Source organism: Lichenostomus cassidix, chromosome 8 (assembly GCF_008360975.1).
Source record: "Lichenostomus cassidix isolate B80296 chromosome 8, HeHo_3.0, whole genome shotgun sequence".
In the NCBI taxonomy this organism is placed as follows: Eukaryota; Metazoa; Chordata; class Aves; order Passeriformes; family Meliphagidae; genus Lichenostomus; species Lichenostomus cassidix.
In genome coordinates this window covers 1668065-1690222 of record NC_139489.1, presented here as the reverse complement: position 1 = coordinate 1690222, position 22158 = coordinate 1668065, and the positions used below count along the sequence as shown (strand labels likewise).

Below are 22158 nucleotides of genomic sequence, written 5' to 3'. Positions count from 1 at the left end.
CATGAGGGGATTGTTGAGGAGTAATTTTTAAGATCCAAGTTCAAAATTCAATTGAAATATCGACAGGACAAGGGGAAACAGCCTCAGGCTGGGACAGGGGAGGCTCAGGTTGGACATCAGGAAGAATTTCTCCATGGAAAGAGTAGTCAGGCATTGAAACTGCTCAGGGTGGTTTGGAGTCATCCCTGGAGGTGTCCCAGGAATTCCTGGTGGTGGCACTGAGTGCCCTGGGCTGGGGACAAGGTGGGCTTTGGGCACAGCTTGGACTCAATGGCCTTAGAGGGTTTTTCCAACCTCAGTGATCCTGGCATTCTGTGATCTGATATTAAGCACATTTTTCCCCCTATTTTGAAGTGGTGCCAGCAAACAGGCAAGTCTGTTCCAGTGCCCCAAAAGCTGTGGGCAAATAAATCCTGACTCACCCTGGCAGGGCTGCCTGGGAGTTCACCTTCCCTCTCCACACCTCCCCTGGAACCACCACGGAGCTTTTCCAAGGTGCTGTCACTGCTCTCACTTTCATGCACAGCAATCCTGAGTCATCAGAGTTAGACATGGAATTTGGGGATGTCTCCTGCACCTCTTTCTGGGATGTTTTATTTTCCTGCGTGGTGTAGCTGCTCTGTGAGCTCCTTTCAATCAAATAAAGTGTTAATTAAGGGCGCAGTGATGCTTTGCTCTTCTTTGGAGCTTTAATTGAGGAATATCAGAAAATCACCAGTTACAGAGCCTGCAGAACTGTCTGACAAATAAGAAAGTTTGGTTTTCTAATGTGGTTTCCTCTGTAGATGAGATGATGGGAGTGTGCTCTGTGAGATTCATGGTCATGTTTTCAAAGCCTGCTTAAGAAAACATCAAGATGGACACTCGAGTTTTAAATAAAAAATAGTGCATGTGGTCATAGTGTTGTTAGTTCTGGAGTTTTAAACAACAAATAGTGCATGTGGTCATAGTGTTGTTAGTAATTTTTATTTCATTTTGGTTAATGTGTGTTATCCTTTGGTGCAATACCATTGTTTTGTGGGCTCTTCATACTAAAATATTTCCAGGTGAGGCAAAGCAGCTGCAGAAAATCTGTTTTGCAGTGCCAAATGTGAATGTGTGGCTGAGAGAACCCTTTGGCTGTGGGTTTGAGCGATGCCCTGTGGACACTGATGAACCACTTTGGTCCCAGCAGGAGCAACAGCCTTCAGATCCTTGACTTGAAGAGATTTGACCACAGAGTTGTCCCATTTTTGGGCTAGGAGAGCTGGAAGGGTGAGGAGGCCTAGGGAACCAAGCACCCCAAGCTCTGGTGCCAGCCTGACACCAACCAGCTCCTTGGTTTGTTGTCACCTACCCCCATATCAGGTGATACTGGCACTGAATCCACTCCATTTCCCTCCAACCCTGCAGGTTTAAGCCACGTGGTCCCAAAATTTTGGGTTAGACAAGCTCAGCTGTTAATGAAAAGCAAAGAACGAGGAGGGATGGACTCAGTGGGCCAAAGGGGTGACACCACTGGCTGTGCCACCTCCCTGTGCCCAGGGTTGTCCCCAGCAATGGGCTGTGCCTGGGGACCTGCAGGGACCAGAATGTGCTCCTAGGGGAGTTATAATGCCTTCAAATTCCATGTTTATGTTGGGAATACTTGGCAGAGAGTTAAATAAGCAGTGCTTGCAGGTGGGCTTTTAAGCCAGGCCTTATTTATACCGAGGGCACAGGCTCTGTGCATTTGTGTGACTTGCTGCTTACAATTCCTTCTGGTTTTTTAATGACAGAGTTGCCAGCATGTCAGATAAAGGCAGAACCTCTCTGCATATCCTTGCAGGCTGTGTTTTGTGAGTGAAATCTGGGAATAAGCTAAAGGATGGTGTTGAAGTGAAATGAATTCAGAGCATTCCTGTTCTCATCTGACACTCAGCACCCCAGCTCTGCCCTCCCTGGGCTCACCCAGCTCTAGGGTGCCTCCAGGGAGACACTAAATCTGCATCCAGTAAATCTGCATCCAGTAAATCCAGATGTTGGATGAAGTCATCCATGCTGGGATACAGGGAAAGTTTTGCCATGACCTAGAGCTGGACATGCTGGCTCAGAGCATCCTCCTGGTGATTTGCTGTTTGAAATTAGGTAAAAACACTGAAATCCCCATTCAGCTTTTCCTTGAAAAGTAAAAAATTCCCCCAGCAATGAGCAGGTGCTGCTGGGGTTCAGATCAGTCCTTGTTTCCATTCCACAGCAGGAATTTTCCTACAAGCAGCCCTGGTAACTCCAGTGCATCAACCACATCCCTTTTTGTGCACAAACCATGTCCCTTTTTGTGCTTGTGGGTTTCCAGGATCCAAATGCCTTTTAAATGTTAATAGCAAATAGTAAATTAAAAAAAAATAAAGTCAATTATAAATAAAGCAAATAAATATTAGCAAAATGTTAATAATACCTTCAGCAGCCTCTCAGCACTGTGTTTCCCTCAGTCACTCTACCTCTGTAAAACCCAATTTGAGAGTGGCTGAAGTCCATCCCAAAGTTTGGCTGCTTAATTAATCAATTAATTAATTAGCATGAGGCCTCCCAGTGAACAGCATTGCAAAACCAACTCCAGCCCTGGCCTGCTGCCTTTTCCCCCTTGGCTGCTTCTGCTGCCCAGATGTCTCAGCCTGCCAGCACAGAGCATTAAACCATTTTATTCCTATGACAGCAACTTGATTCCCAATGATATAAAATCCATATATTAACAGCAACCCTCAGTTTTTCTCTTTTTCCCTTCCAGGAGCGAATTCCTCAGTTGTTGCTGATTTCATGCCCACATCCTCATGGAACATCTCGAGTGAATTAGATAAAGGTAAGCAGGCAGAAAAAACCAAAACCGCCTGAAATCAGATTTTTAAATCTCAATTTTGTCTTTGATTTGACCAAATCAGCAAACAAAAAGGGTCAGGGGGTATTTAAGATAAACCTAATCTACCTCAGGATCCTTTGACATTTAATTCCATGTGGTTCTGTGATTTCTGGAGATTGCTGTGTCCATTTCTTTTATGAGGAAAAAGTTCCACATGGCAAAAATATTTCAAGATGTTCTGTTCTTTTTTCTGGTGGATTTTAGGATTTGAACTCAAAAATCACAAGCATCAGGTACTCAGTTTGCCCTAGTGTTGTTTTATGAAATTTGATAATACAAAATGAATTTGCAGGTGGTGATTATAGGTGATTTGGAGCTCTCCAAGGAGTATATATTGTAAAAAAAGAGATATTTCTCATTCCCCTTCATTTTGTAAATTAAGCACCACTAATTTAAGGGAAATTGCTGAGATTACCTCATTGCAAGGCAGTGGCTGCACATCCTGACTCAAACTGGGCTTTGAAATTCTTCTGCTGGACCGTTGCACTGGAGGATGCTCTTAGCCACCCTCACTGTGCAATTTCTCAGCCAATCTTTTCATTTGCCAACCATTTGCTATTTAGATGGAAATTTCCCATAGTGGAATTCTGACCCAGATGGTTTTCCCAACTGTTTTTGTCTGTGTTTTGTTAATTTTTTTTTTTCTGAACATGTGTTCATAGTGTTTGATGTTCATGCATAAATATGTTTTCTGTGCTTAAATATGAGGAGAATATGTGGCTCTGAGAACTTTAGGTTGAATCTTTCACATCTGCCTTCCCAGCAGGGAAGTTGCAGGGCTTTCTGGTGATCCAGGACACAGTGGAGATGGTGAAAGTCAAAGGGGTTGATGCTTGCTGGTGGGAAAGGTGGGAGAATTCCTAAATCCCAGCAAAGGGCTGAAGGAAGGTGTTGGCAGAATGGATTTCTTGTCCCACTGCAGGGACTGATCCAGGTGCTCTGGGCTGAGCTCAGGGAACTTCCCAAAGCTGGGGAGGAGTGAAGATCCAGGCAGGATCATGGAATCACAGAATGGTTGGGAAGGACCTTAAAGCCATCCAGTGCCACCCCAGGGACACCTTGCACCACCTCAGGCTGCTCCAAGCTCCATCCAGCCTGGCCTTGGGCACTTCCAGGGATCCAGGGGAACCACAGCTTCTCTGGGCACCCTGAGCCAGGGCCTCAAACCCTCACAGGGAACGATATTTCCATGTATCTCATCCAAACCTGCTCTCTTCCCATGTTTCTTTCCCCATTTGGCAGCTTTCATTGGTTTTTCAAAAAGCAGAAAATAACTCAGTGGCCTAGAAAATGAAAGTGAAGCCACTAATCACTCAAAATTTCGGAAATGCCAGAGAAAGGCAAAACTTTGACTCTGGAGAATCCCAGCAGAGCTGAGATTTCTGTGCCAGGGCTGAGCCTAAACCTTGCTGATTGAACCATTTCCCATTTCCCTCCATGGCACCTGTTCCCCAGCCCTAGACATTGTCAGCAACAGGTAAAATGGAGTTCCAGGCTCCTAATCCACCCGGAATGCAGCAATTAGCACGGCTGGGCTGAATCCCGCATTCCTGGGGGATTACCAGCCCTGTGCTGATTAACTCTGGCAGCTCCCACACCTCATCCCCATTTCCATCGGGGAGCCAAAGGATTTGGTGCCCAAAAGCTTAGTCAGAGGGGCGGCTGCTCCGGGAGCTCCTGGCGGCACAAACACACGGGTTTTGTCTTGTCCCCCAGCCCACCCGGGGCTTTCCTGTGGGACCTGCTGCTCCTCAAAGCCTTGGAAAATCCAGCTAGGATGGAGCCAAGCACACACTGAGCTGGGGGTGGAAAGCTCAGAGCAGAGAATGAGGCTTGGTTTCCATTTCTTCTGCAAACAAGCGTCTCGAGGAGTCAACATGCACTTGTCTGCGCCGCTCTCAGCCAGGAGGTCACAGTAAAACTCCTTTTAAAGCCTATTAAGTTGGCCACATGAAAGTGGTTTCCAGGCAGATTTCCCAATTAAATCCCTGCCTGCTCTGAGTGGCTCCAGCTCTACCTGCTGCCTTTTGGAAATGAGCATCTCCTCCTCCGCCGTGTCCTCGGGAGGAACAGCTTGAGAAGAATATTCTGCATTTTGAAATAATGACTTAATCTGGTGCTTTCCCTCGCCGGGTGAGTTCTGCGGTGATTATCTTACAACTGAGCCCCATTCAGGTTTCAATTTCTATTAAATAAGCTAAATCGACAGCATTAAACAGTTGCCTGTTTATTCTTTTTAGCAGGAAATGAATTTAAAAGAGACGCAGCCACCCGTGAAGAGCTGTTGAAAGCAGCGATTGATGGGAGGGAGGAGGTGGTTTCTCACCAAAACCTTAAAAAAACAAACAAACTGGGCACAAAAAATAAAAAATAGTCACTTTCAAAACGGGGGAAATTTAGCTATGAGAATTTCTCCCTCTTTCCCTACTGGTAAATCATGGTGTGCAGAGGGAATGCCATGAGGGAGACAGAGAAATGAAAATATGATCCAGTAAATGTTAAATTTATTCACGGGAGTAAATGAAAATTTACTCACACCACGGGACAAGCTCCTGCTCCAGCTCTTTGCTGGGGAAAGCTTCTAATTTCCCATTTTTCCTTCTTTACAGAGGTGCAGAGCCCTTCATTCAGCTGCTCCTCTCCCCCAAAAGGGATCACAGGAGAGGCTTTTCCTTCTGTGCCATGTCAGTTTATTTACAAAGAAATGGGCCTGGGTTGGAATGAGAGCTTATTTACATCTGCTGCACTGGAGGAATTGCTGGGAACTCTTCATCCTTGGGCAAAGATAATATTGGAGTCTTTGCCAGGGAAGAGTCAGCTTTGAAACAGAATTTTCCTTTCTCTGTTGGGAGGATTGAGCTCAGGATGTGTCCTGGTGTGGCTGAGCTGGAGCTGAGGGCACTGGGGTTGGGATGCAACACCTTTCCTACTGCTTCCTCCTCCTCCTCCTCTCAGGAGCTCTTCCCTTGCTCCTCCAGCTTCCAAAGAAAGCCATTACTGTGAGTTTTTGCCTGTTTTCCTTTTCCTTTTGTGGCAAACAGGAATAAAGCCTTGGAATGGGTCAGAGCTTGGGAACCATTTCAATTTTCAGATGTCTACAATGCCAAACCCAGGCCTTGATCTCCCCACAGCCCTTGTGTGGCATCACTTCCCAGTCCCATGGTGCTCCCTGGAGCAAACATTCCCTGGGCAGATTGGCAGCAAGACTCAGCATTTTACAGTCTAAGGTTCAGCTGGGATTTATCCTTAACATTCAGGGGCTTATCAAGGATCACCTCTGCATCTCTCCCCTGGGATGAGCTGGGGATCCACAGAGGAAAATGACTGTGGAAGATTAAAACAAGAGAAGGGAGAGGTGCAGCATTCAGGACTGTGTGCCATGAGCTTCCCAGAGATCCTGGGGAGGGCAGAGCTTTCCCTGGAAAAGCTTTCCGCAGGAGAGGCTGGGGAAGGTCTGCAGGACATGCTGGGGTGCAGCCAGGCTGCTCATGGACCCTCTGGCTCTGGGGAACCCACCAGGGAAGCTGTGCCACCCCCACTGACACACCTAGGCTGAAGCTCCACCTTGGCAGGGAATGACCTGGCTGGGAATTCCTGGTGGGAAAATCTCCATGATCTCCCAGGAGAACTTGACTCTTATGCAAACTACATCCTAAACAACATCAACACAACCACACCAGGTGGATGGAGGCCTCCTGCCTTTGGCCCCAGCCCTTCAGAGATTCCAGGTTCTCCTTTGAAATCACTGGATGCGAACTCGATACGTGCGCTGAAAGGGGAAGAATTACAGCTTTCACATTCATGCACAATTTACCTTTTTATTTTCCTTTATTATCTGGGGGATAGAGGGTAAATCAAGCTCCCCTGATGGGGCTCAGGGTTCTGATTCGATTTGTGGGGTCCTGTTAGTAGCAGGGCAGTAAATTACTGCTACTTTGTTTGAACATTTTTTTAGCCACAGTACATTAGCTCCTTTTGTTTGCTTTTCCACCGACGGAGTGCACGTTTTTATTTGAGAATTTGTGTTTCTTGAATGTCTCATTTATAAATAATACAGGGTGTGAAATTTGAAGGTCACAAAACCTGTGGCCTGAAAATGAAACCACCCCGAGTAACTTTAAGCTTTCATGGCAAAAATCCTTCACAAAAAGCTTCACTCACATCGGATTTTTTATATCATGTGAGTGTGTGTGGTGAATATTGACCATTATACATAAGGTAACGATATATAATAACCTTTTCCTGGCTCATCCAGCTATCTTTGTTTATTTGAAAGATTGATAGATCAGAGGGTCAAGGGACGTGTTTTATTGTACGTTTCTGTTCCAAATTTCCTGACATTTTTGGTTGGAGAAAAAAAAATAGACCTTTAAAAGGCACAGAAAGGGCTAATAAGAACCAGATCCTAAAGTGATGCTATGTCAAAATGTCAGAAATAACAGCTTTTCTTTGACTCCACGGCATTAATCTTGAGGCACATACCTTTCCATGCACCCTCCCTTTAATGCTTGAGTTTTTCTTTGTGCCTCTTTACTGCAGAGCAGCTTCTAAAGTGACAACCAAATCCCTTGATGGTTTTCAGTAGTTGCCTTTATAGCTGGATGTGGACATTTGTTTACCTCCTCCAAATCACTTTTTTTTCTTTTTTTTTGGTGATAAAGTTTAGAGGTTTCCTACTTGGGCTATAAAACTGAGTAAAGAAAAGCTTCATTTCCCCTCAAAGTGACCTCCAAGACATTTGTCCTTAAACTTCAGAGCTGAGTCCTGAAAGGAGGGGCAGAAGTGACTCTCAAATGCATCTCAGGAGCTCATGGAGCGCAGTGAGTTGTCCATTTCCCATCCCAAAGCAGTGGGATCCTAGTTCCAGATAATTTTTTGGAAGTCAGGTTTCCCTCCACAAGCCCAGCACTGTCTGTCAGCTGCCAATTATCAGAATGTAACAATTAATTCTGAGAATCCCAAACATGGTGAGTGTCACAAATTAATCTGGGCAAGCAGAGGCAGCAGGGGGTTTCCTTTTGTCCCAAGACCATTGATATTGGATATTTCCACCTGATTATGTGGGCTGCTTTAACTCTGATATTCTTCACGAGTTGCCAAATCATGGGTTGAGTGCAGCATCTCTTTCCTCCCACTGTTGTTCCTCTGCTTGGATTCATTTGAAATAAGTGAAATCCCAACTGGGAGTTTTTCTTTTACCCCTTTTAGTAACGAGGATCTGGTGATCAAACCCACAGAGAGCTGTGTTTCTTTGTGAGTTATGGACAGATCCAGCAATCAATCCATGGTTAATTCTTTTTTCCAGCAGAAAAATCTGTGTCCTGTGTAAGGAAACGCTTCCATCAGAAATCCTGCTGGCTCCTCCTTTTCCATGGAGCAGCCAGCAAGCTCTGCAGCATCCTCAGGCTGGCTGGGAGCGCTGTGCTGTTGATCTTCTCCAAAAATGTTTTCTACATTCCATGTAGAAAGTTTCCAGTGGTCTGAGCTCAGTGGTGGTTGTGAGCACAGAGCACATCCAGGTGTGGCACCAGACTGGACCTGTGGACAATCCAAGGTTCTGAATGGGTGAATGCAGCTTTCCCTGAGACACTTTTGGGCATTTTTCCGGTGCCTGCAGTGACAAAGAACCAGGGAGCTGCCAAACCTTTGAGTTCACAAAGACAATTCAAGGCCAGGCTGGACAGGGCTTGGAACAAGCAGGGATAATGGAAGTGTCCTTGGCCATGGCAGGGTTTGGAATGAGCTGATCAGCGAGGTCACTCCCAGCCCAAACCATTCCAGAAGTGCAATAGGAATTATTGGAATATCAGTGTCCCTCTGCCTCACTCCAGCCAGGTGAGATGGCTGTTCTCTGTGCTGCAGTGCAAGTTTGAATCTTCAAATCCACAATTCAACACCTTCTCCAAGCCAGCAGCTGCCAAAGGTGTCCCCAGAGCTGTGGGTTTGCTGGAGGAAAGGTCTGGAGATGTTCCTCTGCAGAGAACTGTGTTGCTCCCCATCTGGAGTGGAAGGAGCTTGGCACTTCAGCCTCTCTGGTGCACCTGGATTAAAGCTGCTTTGGGCTTGAGCAGACACATTAATTTCAGCTTTTCTTTGAATATTCTGAAAGATCAGAAGGGCAGAAAGAGAAGGATAAATGAAACAACAACTCTTCTCATAAAATGACCCTTTCAGGGTCTAATCCTGCATCCCCATCGTGCTCTAAACACCTTGTGAAATCAGAGCCATGCAGCACACGGTGCTGGGGGGAAAAGGTCTGGCTGTGGCCAGCAAAATCCTCCTGCAAGCCAAGACGGTGTTAGTGCTCTGAGATGTGGCATTGGTAATTTCAGATAGAGCAACCCTGTGGTCACAGAGGAGATTAACATTCCTTGGCCAGCCAGGAGGAGCTTTTATTTTGAAAGCCACCTGGGTTCCACTTAAAAGTAGTAGAATAGTGGAGGATTTATTAGGACCAGGGAGGCTCCTATTTAACAGTGTCAGGGCAGAGCTGTGGAAATACAGACACTTTTCTGCTCTGGAGCCATGCAAGGCTCTCCATTTCGTCCTTGCACAGCTGTTGCTGCTCTGTAACATCAAACCAGCCCAGCTTGGCCATGCAGGATACCTAAGATTTGGGGTTTGTGTGCAGTGTCTCCAATTTATGCGCTCAGAATCATCAGGATGACTTATGATGTGCTGTGTTTGCCTTGGCAACGGCTCAAACCCAGAAATATATTTCAGGCTTGGCTTTCCAGATATTATCTCAAGTCATTTAAAAGTTCATTATAGGGCACCCGCCAGTGCTGCTCTAGTAAAGGGGCTGTCAGCATTTTTCAAGGGTTTATAACTCAGCCATTAAAAAAAAAAACTCTCTGTGGGCTGAAACTTGGCATTTGGGGTCTAGGCCCAGCAGTAAATTGTTTTTACAAATTAAAAAAAAATCAGTTTGGCTATTATTAAATTATAGGTGGGCTAAATTTTATTTAGAGCTCTTTCAGGCTATTCTCCCATACTTCTGGAAATTAAAACATTTCCCAAATGTTTTTATAGAGTGCTGCTCTAAAATATGGACAGGCTTTTGTTCTGTGCTCGAAACCCTGAGATTTAACTTAAAATGCAATAACAGTGCTTATCCCAGCATAGCACTTTTCACCTTCAAAGTGCTTTATGAGCATTATCTCATTAATGTACATAGCAGCCTCCCCATGATGTAAGAGGGATTATTATCCTCACTTTATGGCTGCAGACATCGAGCCAAAAGGTTTAAGGCTGTTTTTAAAAGGCCTTAGTTGCACAAATCCCATGTGAGCTTTGATTGGCTTTGGGTGTCTACTTCCCTTTGGCTCCTCTAAAAATCACAACTGAGCTGATTCACCCAAAACTACTCGGAGCCAGGATAGAACTCAGACTTTCCGAAGGTCTCTGCCACCAGCCTGGTTCATTCCCAGCACACAAGAACCATCCTTTTTCTAAGAAACTGTTCTTTAGGTCAGAGGGAGTCAACTCCATCTGGAGAGCTGCTGGATGGCAGGGAGGCTGCTGGATGAAGTGTGATGAAATGGGTTGGGTTGGAAGAGACCTTAAAGCTCATCCTGTCCACCCCTGCCATGACAGGGACACCTTCCACTGTCCCAGGCCTGGCCTTGGACACTGCCAGGGATCCACAACTTCTCTGGGAAATCCATTCCAGCCCCTCCCCACCCCCACAGGGAAAGATTCCATCCTTTGATGGGCTCTGGATGGTGAGAAACACAATAAAAATACAACTGGGCTTCTTTCCAGCCCCTCCACACCAGGCAAGGGCAGCGATGGATGAGTTTGGTGCACGCCAGGGAAGGAATGCTCACAATTTTCCATGTCTCAGCAGCAGTCCAAGGGTTTTTGGGGAGTTCATTTTCAATTCCAGAACTGCTTTATCTGTGGGAAACATCTCACAAAGCTCCCGGTGGCTTCAAACCTGCCCTGTTTAAATCTCATCTCAGGTGAGCTGCTTGATCTGATCGATGATTTGGATGCTAAATTTATGGATTTGAGGATTGAGCTAAAGTGAATTTAGCAGATGAATTTATTTCAGTGTTTCTGTAGCAGCTCATGGAGGAAGGTGGAGAGCAATTAGAGGATCAGCAGCTCCTGAGGCTGAGGCCACTTCTGTTGGTACCAAAGCCACCCTTTTTCACTGACTTACGATATCTACTGATATTTTTAAATCCAGCCTTTGGAACCCTGCCTTCCATCCTTACTCCTTTATTTCCCTCTCCTGTATTCCTCAGGACATTTAAAACCTCCTGTTCACTGTGCTGCTCCTCAGCAGGGCCATCCCAGGGCTGGTTTTGTCCCTGTTAGGCTGGAGATGTCTGAGGCAGCTTTGGGAACATTATCAGGAATCCTATAAATGGCTGCGGTGCAGAAATGTTACGTTGGCCAATTAACTGCGGTTCTGCAGTCCCAGGCCATTAGTGGGGCTTTATTAAACCCAGATTGTGGAGAGAAACCTGGAATTCATGCACTGGCTGAAACTCTGCTTCCCAGGGAAGGTGTTCAGATGGCAGGGCAGAACACTGCTGGGGATGGAGCTTGGAGAAATGAATGGTCCTGGGGAGCTGAGGAGCCATTGGAATCCCCTGAAATGGATATCAGGCCCTGCTGTCTGTCCTACAAGGGCTGGGATCTCTGCCTTTTTAACTCCAGCCACAGATTTCCTAAATAATTGGATCCATGGGAGCATAGAACAGCTGTATTTCCGTAGAATCATGGAAAGTTCAGGTTGGAAAAGATCTTTAAGATCATCAAGTACAACCAACACCATGTCCACCATTAAACCACCTCCCCAGGTGCCACTTCCCAAACCATTCCAGCATTCCATAACTGCAATTAGAATTTTTGGAATATTCTTGGTCCCTCTGCCTCACTCCAGCCAGGTGAGATGGCTGTTCTCTGGGAACAAAACACATGTTTTTGAACACTTCCAGGGATGGTGACTCCACCACTGCCCTGGCCAGCCTGTTCCAATGCTTTGCAACTCTTTCAATGAAATTTTTTCCCCTGACATCCAATCTAAACCTCCCCTGGTGAGACTCAAGGCCATTCCCTCTCACCATATCCCTTGTTCCCCGAGAGAAGCACAGTTTCACACCTGCACGTGAAAAGCCTAATTGAAAAAATACAGGTGGAAAAAAGATCTGCGGAAAAAAAAATATCTGAGGGCAGATTTGTGCCAAACGTTTGTCCTAAATGGCTGCTGGGACCAGGTGAGGACAGGGACAGCCTTGTTCAAAGTGCTGTGCAAATCCAGGCTGAGCTGTGTGCTGAACAGATGGCAAACAAAGGCAGGAGATGCTGCTGCACACCAACCATAATGAAGGGAGGAGCTGGGGAAGCCAAGATTGCCGTCAGTAATTAGGGAAGTGGCTTACCCAGGCAGGTGGGGTGGCTGAGCTGGTTTGGAATATGCTGGAGGGTTTTTTTCACACTTTCAGGAAGGTTTCTTGCTGGAGTTACCAGCAGATGGACCTGAAGTGGTGGAGCAGGAGCAGCACAGCAGCAGTTTGTGGATTCCCCTGGATCCCTGGAAGTGTCCAAGGCCAGGTTGGAGCAGCATGGGATAGTCAAGGTGTTCCTGCCATGGCAGGGGTGGGATGGGATGAACTTTAAGGTCCCTATCAACCCAAATTCTAAGCTCACTTACTAATTCTGGCTTTTCTTGCCCTCCTGGTTGGCTCTGAGAGTTCAGGAGCCAAATCCAATCAGGATCTCCCATTCCTTGGCCACCCTGCTGGGACAGCCAGCAGCTGATGATGGCTCTGGGCATTAATGACCACAGCTAGGTTTGAACCTCTGGCATGGAGATGAAAGCCTGAGGATTCCATTCCCCATCCCCAATCCATCTCCCTCCCTGCCTTTAAAGGTTTAATTAAATGGTGAATATAATTAACTGGGAATGGTTAATTCCTTTTCCTGAAGGATGCCAAGTAAAATAGCCATTGACAGGAAAAGGTAGTGCTCAGGAATGGATTAGGAGAAATCCATCTTTGTAATTTTAATTTAATTTGATATTTCAATCATGAGACCTGTTTCAGATTGAAGGTAACCTTCAACGCTCTTAGCAATGGAAATTCTGAGTGAGAACAAAGTCTCCTTTTCCCAGATATGATCCTTATTCCTCATCTCTGCAGCTGGTGCTTACAAAATCATGGATAACACACTGTCTGCTCTGCTCTGCTCTGCGAGTCACTAAAAATGGCTTGGAGAGAGGATCACAAAATTCTAAAGTGGTTTGGGTTGGAAGGGACCTTCAAACTCATCTCATTCCACGGAAGAGACACCTTCCACTGTCCCAGGTTGCTCCAAGCCCTGTCCAGCCTGGCCTTGGACACTGCCAGGGATCCAGGGGCAGCCACAGCTTCTCTGGGCAACAAGATTTTCACTTCTGAATGTTTCATTTAACATATTCCTGTGTTTTGTGGTTTCTAGCATGGACAAAGGCAGATCAGCATCAAAATGAACAGCTGGAGTTCTGAGATAGTTTTCATGTTTATTGATTAGGAAAAAGAAAAGAAAAAAGAGAAGATTTTCTGTGTTGAATGAAGCCAAATAGAACATTATTTGAAAAGGAGAGGGAACCTGTGGGAAACCTGATATCCAATTCCTTTGTGTCCCTTTCAAAGACAAGAAGGAATTTTCTCCTCCGTGACATTCCCTGCTCTGTGATTCTTCATTCCCCTCCTTTCCTCTCCACCCCCAGATTATTTCCTGACGCTGGACGAGCCCATGAACAACATCACCACCACGCTGGGCCAGACGGCAGAGCTGCACTGCAAGGTGTCTGGGAACCCTCCTCCCACGGTGAGGTGGCTGAAGAACGATGCTCCCGTGGTGCAGGAGCCCCGCAGGATCTCCTTCCGCGCCACGCCGTACGGCTCCCGCCTGCGCATCCGCAACCTGGACACCACCGACACAGGCTACTTCCAGTGCGTGGCCACCAACGGCAGGAGGACTGTGTCCACCACCGGGGTGCTCTTTGTGAAGTTTGGTGAGTTTTACACTCTTGAATGGTTCATGCTTAGAGGGCTGGGGGAAGTGTTTAGCCAAGGGGAATGAGTGTGCGGATGTAGCGGTGTCATGGTATGGTTCGGGTTGGAAAAGCCAACTTTATTAAATTATTAAAGCCAGATTGTGCAGAGAAACCAGGAATCAGTGCGCTGACTGAAACTCTGCTTCCCAGGGAAGCTGTTCAGATGGCAGGGCAGAAACATTGCTGGGGATGGAGCTTGGAGAAATGAATGGTCCTGGGGAGCTGAGGAGCCATTGGAATCCCCTGAAATGGACATCAGACCCTGCTGTCTGTCCTACAGGGGCTGGGATCTCTGCCCTTTTAACCCCAGCCACAGATTTCCCAACTAAACAGATACATGGGAGCACAGAACAGCTGTATTTCCATAGAATCATGGAATGTTCAGGCTGGAAAAGACCTTTAGGATCACCCAGTCCAACCCTCAGCCAGCACCATCTCCACAGTCACCACTAAAGCAATCCCAGCTGTCACATCCATGGTTTTTGAATGCTTGGGATGGTGACTCCACCACTGCCTTTGGGCAGGCTGTTCCAACACTTTTGGAGAAGTTTTCCCAATATCCAATCTAAACCTCCCCTGGTAAAGTTTGAGGGGAGGTTTAGACTGGATATTGGGAAAACTTTTTTTCCATTTCCTCTTGTCCCTGGAGCACAGCCTGACCCCCTGGCTGTCCCCTCCTGTCAGGAGTAGTGCAGAGCCACAAGGTCCCCCTGATCCCCCTTTGCTCCAGGCTGAGCCCCCACTAATGTGGTGCCTGGGTAGATTCAGAGCAGAGGAGAAGAAATCCTTCATCCTGGAGTGCCTGAGTGACCTCTGTGTGTGGTGAGTGAGAAATTTCATCTGGCACTGCAGACTGAGGGGCTGGGATGAGACACATAAATACCTGCCAGGGAAAATAAGCACTCATTCTTCCAAGTTTATATTGAGATAACTGCCTTCAAAGCTGGTCTTACCACGCAGAAGATTCCAAACAAGAAACAGGTTTTATGTGTCTCCTCCTCCTCCTCCTCCTCCTCCTCCACGGTCAGGGGGAAATAATTCACTGAGGTGAAGATATTTGCACACAGTCCTGGTTAATCCTCTCTGGAACTGGACAAATAACACACAAGGCATGATGGATGTGATGAGATTCGTAGCCTTTTCTCACAAATCTCCCATGTTTTCTGATTTCTGATAAGAAATCAATCATCAGATGCTCTCCTAAGGCAGTTTCAAGAGGAGGCTGAGTTCCTCACCTGTTTATTGTCCTCATGTCATGTTCTGCAGCCAAGCCAGGCTTGTTTTTGGTGCTGAGGAGCTGCCACTCCTCTGCTCAACTCCATAAACCACAGCCAACATGACAGACTGCTGCTTTTATCTTCTAAAAGGTTTTCAAAGGCTTCCTGCTCGCTACCTCGCCGTAACTCATCCTGCTGTTTTTCTTCTGTCACTTTTCCAGGTCCCCCGCCAACAGCGAGCCCTGGATCCTCGTAAGTCCTTTCATGTCTCTTCTGTGCTTTCATTAATCTTGCATTTCAGCAGTCAGAAATTCATTTGTCATGTGGGGTGACAGCAGCACTTTTACGTTCTGCTTTGAGTCAGATAGGATGGTAATTTATTAGACCTGAGTTATCTGTCTCGGAGTTGTGTTTTCATGTTATCGTGTCAACTCCTGTTTCTTAGCCCAGACTTCTTAATTTCCAACGTTATTACCTTTAGATCCTCCAGCCTTCAGTGATTTCAGTGCTCCTACAGGTACTTCATCCATGTCACAGCCCAATCTGGAAAATATTTATCACTACAAGCAGATTTTACTGCCCAGGGGCTTCTTGCTGATTTGAAGGTTATAAACTGTCTGTGTCTCTCTCTGTACCTGTATTAGTGAAGTGACTGAAACCTGAGGTTTTGAGGATTGAGGATGTGGGTGGGAGAAGCTCACAGCAGCTCCCTGCATCCTGGACCTCAGGTTTGCTTCCTGCTGCTGCCTCTGAGCATTTCCCACAGTGTATTTTGGCAGTGAAACTCCTGTCTTGGGCAGTTTTTGAGAATATTCACTTTAATCTCTAATTTCAAACTGCATGATCAAACCTGCTCACCTCTTGCAGTCCCTTATTAATTTCAAGAGTGATCTCCAGCTGTCCTGAGGTTTGAAATCAGTTTGGTGATGTGTCCAGCTTTTTCACATCCCACATTGTGGAAAAACATGGAAAATCCACCTCTCCTGGCAAGGGGAGAGAAACACAGAACCACCTAAAAGTGAAAATGAATCTATTAATGCAATTAATGCAATTACAAGGGATGCAAAAACCTGGGGATGTGAATGATTCTGGCTCCTTATGGAAGATCATTCACAAAGCATTGCAGAGGATATAAATTAGGAGAAGCATCTGACCACAAAAGGATGTTGTAGGATGCCCTCTAATGGAACAGCATAAAATGTGGTTTTGTCTTCCCACGAGAAGGTGCCTGCCATGGAATCCTGGAGTTCCTTTTGGAAAAGGAGCTCTTTGCTGGGATTTCAGCTCTGCTTGGAGATTGGGGTGATCTGGGGAGGGAATTTCCTGCTGCTGTGGGATTTGGGGGCTGTTGGGCTCTTCAGCAGTTTGGAGATTTGATGAGGGAGGTGAGAAAATGGGGATGTTGTGCTGCTCCCACCTGCTTTGGGGTTTCTGAAATGTGTGGGGTAAAGCAATGCATCCTTGTTGTTCAGAACCCACTGAGAGCAGTGGGAGCACAGAGAGCAGAGCTGGGCTGGAATTTCACTGTCTGGGCCACTCAGGATTGCCTCGCTTTTTAAAACAAAATATATTTGAGAACCCTTTTTCCCATTTTTTTTCTTTCTGGCATGGCTTTTTTTTTTGTTTTTCCCCCTTTCCTAAAGAGGCCTTATTTAAAAAAAACAAACAAAAGACCACAACGTAACCAGCTAAAATACAAACACAAAGCATGTGATAAGATGAAAAGAAGGTGAGATGTCCTTTTTAATAGTTGATTTTATAGATGTGCCTTATAATTTTCTAACCATAAAAGCTATTTAACAACTTCAGTTGCATGTTGTGAAATGCAGGAGGGAAATTACCTCGAAATCTGCTCCTTTGTGTTTGCTGTTCCTTCCATGCAAAGAACATGCTGCAGTCAGGACTGTGTGACTCACATGTAGCCTTCTCCCTGTACAAGTTGAAAAATGAATTTGTAGGCAAGAAATGCATTTTTCTGCTTTTTTTTCTGTGCAAACCAAGCCCACCTGGGCCAGTTTTCAAGCTCCAGGGTGAGAGATGAAGGACCAGGTTGATCTCCCTCACCATCCTCCCTCTGGAGAATCTTTTTTTTTGGGAATAGTCCGGAAGCTGGGTGATAAAATTCAGGACAAAACTGATGGCAAGCAGCATCCCTGTTCCTGGACCTGCTTTTCCCATGTCTTTATCATGAGTGGAAGATTCTGTTCATTTATAAATTTAACTTTAGGATCATGTTTTAAAAAAAAACCCACACCTTCAGCATTTTTTTTGCAATAATTGATGGGTGCAGAGCTCTGCCCTGATGTGATGGCAGCAAAACAGATGGGCAGAGTGTAAATGGGGAAGGTAAATGATGATTTCTGGACAAGGAGACAGGCAGGGATAGATAACACAATAATTCATGTGTGTTATTCTTTCTGTTCTCCTTAAGCTCTCCTAGAGCCAAAAGCCTGATTTGGAAATCAGTCTGGAATAAAGGGAAAAAAAACCAACAACCCCAAGCTGTGCTTTATAAATAAATCATGATTTCATCTTTTGGGGCTGCAGGTCCAGCTCCAGGCAGCTCAGGGGCTGTGGGGACAACATGAATGCCAATGTCCCCAATCTGGATGTCCCCAGGAAGCAACTCCAGCCTCTCCAGCTGCTGCAATAGTTTCCGTACCATTGATGGTGTCAAGGGCACCTCTGCAGCCTGGGAGGGGCAGAGAGGCTGGAAAAGGCCACCCTCAGCTGATGGATCTCCTCCTTTTATCCATGGGATTGCCAAAATTGGGTTGGTTGAATCATTCTGGGGGATCAAAGGCAGTGTTCTGGTGGTTAATGATGTGGCAGAGTGGATTTGTGCATTGCTCTGTGTGTGTCACCTAAATGTATCACAGAATCCCAGAATTAATAGAATCCCAGAATCCCAGGAGGGTTTGGGTTGGAAGTGACCTCAAAGATCACCTAATTCCAACCTCCTGCCATGGACATCTTCCACCAGACCAGGAATTTGTGCTGTAGCCATTGCTTCTCAAAATTTCCCCAAAAAACAGATTTTTAACATTGGTTCTGAAATTCAGGTGCTTCACATCCCTTAGAAACTCACTTTTTATCCATCCATGGCAAGGTTTGGTCCTTTAAGGACACAGAAATGTGTGTCTTCACCTCAGGTTTGCTGCAGAGATCAGAATGAGAACAGAGTGAGAACAGAATGAGGTCAGAGTCCAGCAGATTCCTGGAGATGAGAGAATTTAATGTAACAATAGAGATACCTTGGCCTGGGAAATGGTTCTGTGCTCAATCTTTTCCATTATTATTGTTCTTTTTGTCTCGTTCTGCATTGTTTCCATTACCTGGAGCCTTGGCTTTGTGCTGGTGCTGAGCTTCCCCCCCTGCAGGAGAAATCCTGAGCACATTCCCTGGAATTAGAGGTGGTGGAGCAAGAATTCCCTCAAGAGCTGGAGTGAGAAAGGAAAGGAAAATGCCAATTTACATGGGCTGGTTTAAAACGAGCTGGAAAAACCTTGCTGGAGTGTAAAGCAGTGGGAAAAGCTCAGGAAAACACTCTCTGTGCTCCAGATCAGAAATCCACAGACAATTTCTTGTGTTGTGAGTGAGTTCTGAAGAGGTTGAACCCTGATGTGCATGGCAGGGCCTGGCAATTCCCAAGTGGAATATGCACAGTCCTGCTGCCAATATTGCTCTGGAAAAGTCCTTTTGTTCTTGAGGGAGCCTTTTCTATAAATACAGAACCTAAATATGGCATTGCTGTGTCCTTTATTTAGCCACTGGGAACGAGGAGAGGGGGAAAGAGGAGACCAGAGGGTTGTGATTTTAAGGGACATCTGATTCATAAACCAAAATGGGGTTTGGGATTCCCAGAAACAGCTTGCAAGGCCTTGTGAAACCACAACCCTCCCTGGATTCTCCCATCCTCTTTGTCAGTGACTGAGATTTTTATTTTTTTACTGTCAGCTAAACACATCTGGTTTTTTTAGTGAAACAGATCTTTTATACAGTGGCTCTGTGTGCCAGCATGGTTCCTTCAACAAGGAAATGTGTAACCCCTGGCCAGCATCCAGGTGAGACTTGGCCAACTGGGATTGTGGATTTCAAGGAGGAGCACAGAGACTTTCCCTCTTTTGGCCACAGAAGGTAGAATTTATAGAGGAAAAAATGCCAAGAGAGAGGCAAGAACAGCTTCCCTGCTCCAGCAGCATCCTGAGAGGGATGTCCCTGCACTGTGGGGTGCCAGGCTTGATTCCTGGAATGTTGGCATTCCAGCCTGCCCCTCGTTTTGTGGCTGTCCCAGAAAATCCCTCCTGCTGCTCAGCAGTGGTGGAAATCCTGAATGAGGACTGGACATGATTCCCAGGCGTTTTGGAGTAGAATCTTTTACAATCCCCCTGTACCTACAGCATTTGGGATCTGGGACACAAACCTGAGGTGGGATATTCCACACTGAGGCCAATATAAATATATTTTTTGTGGAAAAAAATCCCCCACGTGGTGCAAGGTTGGAGGCTGAGTGGCTGATGCTGACACAAACCATGGTAAGTCCTGCTGCATGACTTCATCCCAGGAAAATAATCCTGCCTCAGTCTGCCAGGGGCTGCAGGCAGGTTATCTGCTGGGAGAGTGCCAGGCTGGAATGGGAATGTTTCCAGGGAGAGCTGGCCTGCTCCTCCCTTTGATCTGCTGCACTCTTATCTCTTATCCAGTCTCACCTTTCTGCTCTGGCCCTGGGGACAAGGAGGTGACTGCTGAGGGACCAGGGTGAGCAGAGTTTTGGGAGTCAAGCTCTTGGATTTTCCTGAGGGAGCAGAAAGGGTTGCAAAGCAACTTTCAACTAAATTTCAGAATTTAGTTGATTCTTGTGGGAAATGATTTGGCTGCAGACCCTCTAGCAGTGGGGTTTATCTACCTCAGGGTACTTAGGTAGCTAAATATACATTTTATCTGGGAATCCCAGGGCCCTTTGCCTCTTTACCTCCCCTTATCTGGCAGACATGTGGGAAGCTGAGGCAAAGCCAGATTTAAGGTGTGTTTGAGGGGTCTGGAGTGGAGCTGGAGCAGATGAAAGGCCCTGGGCATTGCTCTGGGGGGATCAACCCAAAATATTGCAGGAGGGACCTGTGACAAGACAGGGAATGGAGTCACAGGGTGGGAAAGGACCTTCAAGTTCATCCTTTCCACCCCATTCCATGGCAGGGACACCTTCCACCGTCCCAGGCTGCTCCAAACCCTGTCCAGCCTGGCCTTGGACACTGCCAGGGATCCAGGGACAGCACAGCTTCTCTGGGAAATCCATCCCAGCCCTCCCCACCCTCCCAGCCAGGAATTCCTTCCCAATATCCAAATATTCCTGTGCTATGCCCCTGCATTGTTCACTGGTTTTCACATGAGCAGTGCTGCAAACAGCCAAGCTCTTCACCATGAAGTGCCTTTAATTGTATTTTATTATGCTGTGGCAAACCAGAAAAGAAGTTGGCCTGGAGTTTGGTGAAATATTGACCTTAGAATGTGCTTTTGACTTCTCAAAGGGTGTCTGAGAAACATTTTTTGCAGATTTCAGCTGAAGTGTTCCCTTATCTGCTGGCAGTGCAAACAGCAAACCCTTCTGTCTGCACGTGGCATTGGGGAAAAGGCCAGCAGAGCATGGAAACAGAGCTGAATGATCTGAAAACAAATTAATTACCCAGGTGCCAATGTTTATTTAAGCAGGGAGGGAGGAGGGAGTGAAGTGCATTAGGATTTGGGCACTCAGAGCTCCCTGCTGCATTTCTGCAGCACAGAGAAAGGACAATGTGGTGTTGAAGTTCTGTGCAGGATCACCACAGCAACTGCATCTGGGAATAAATGTTTGGGGTGGAGGTTTGGCTCTCGTGGAGTGCTGCAGGTAGGATTTGAGGAGCTTTGGGATTTCTGTTCCTCCCAGCCTTTCACCCCACCAGCTGCACAGTCAGAATTCCCTGATTTGCAGCCAGAGCCTGGAGACTGAGGGAGTTGAGAGAGACTGAGGAGAACCCTGAAAAAGGGATTTATGTTGTCATATCTTTATTTATATTAATATTTATGTCTATCAAGACTTTATTGCCTTTTTCAACATCTAGGAAATTCTCAAATCCCACACAGAAATCCTGCTTATTCACTGGACTCACTGATCTTTCCCAACCTTTTTAATCCTGTGATTCCAAGGGGACTGATAAGTAAAATATGGACACAGGATCACTTTTCCTTTCTCTAATTGAATATCTGAGTTATCAGCATTTCCACAACACTGAAGAAATCCTGCAATGACATAATTTGACCCTCAGTTACAGACTCTGCCTCTTTTCCTGATTTATTTAAAAAGAGGCAAAGTGAGGATCATGTTGAAGTTTTTGACAACTGAAAGGCAAACAATAAATCAGAAAAGGCTTAAAAGTTGCATTATTTCTGCTGATCATTTCCTGCAGGCCGTTGTGTTCATGGAGATGCTGTAAAAAATAATAAATATAGTTAAGCCCAGTTGGCAGTCTGGGTCTGACTAATAATAAACCTTGAGAATAAACCCTCAGTTGGACCTTAAAGAGTCCAACCTGCCAGGCATTGTTCCCATGAATGCCCTAATGTCACCCAGAGGCCTTTTCCCCACTGCTCTCCCTGCAGAAATTGTCTGGATGGGAGTTCATCCCCCAGGACAGAGGACCTGAAAGCTCCACACTGAGGCTGCAGCTAAGCCTGCTTGGAAACAAAACTCATGGATTTGATTAAACACCCCGAGCTTCCAAAATTTGCCTTTATTCCCTGTTGGAAGGCAGCAGAGGCCATCAGGCATTTGCCTCAGAAAATAAAAATCCCACAGCCCCTAACCCAGCCGTGCTCACCGAGAGGAGGAAGATGCTGGCTCTGCTTCAGAGCAGAGCTATAATCTGCTTTTCCCATATTTCATGTGGTCATTCCAGGTAACAGCTCTTTGGAAGCCAACCCCAAAATCCCTGCTGGAGCTGCTAAAAGCCTGCAGCAGCACTTTGGGCCAAACCACTGGG

General features: G+C 46.2%; 1 protein-coding gene across 1 annotated transcript in view; it reads left to right on the top strand.

Moving 5' to 3' along the window:
* Positions 1–22158, top strand: part of ROR1 (ROR family WNT receptor 1) — a 142360-nt gene that overhangs the window by 93025 nt on the left and 27177 nt on the right. The window contains exons 2-4 of the mRNA XM_085067415.1: positions 2747–2818; positions 13599–13886; positions 15367–15397. Coding sequence (XP_084923541.1) covers positions 2747–2818; positions 13599–13886; positions 15367–15397 — 391 coding nt within the window. The remainder of the gene's footprint in view (positions 1–2746; positions 2819–13598; positions 13887–15366; positions 15398–22158) is intronic.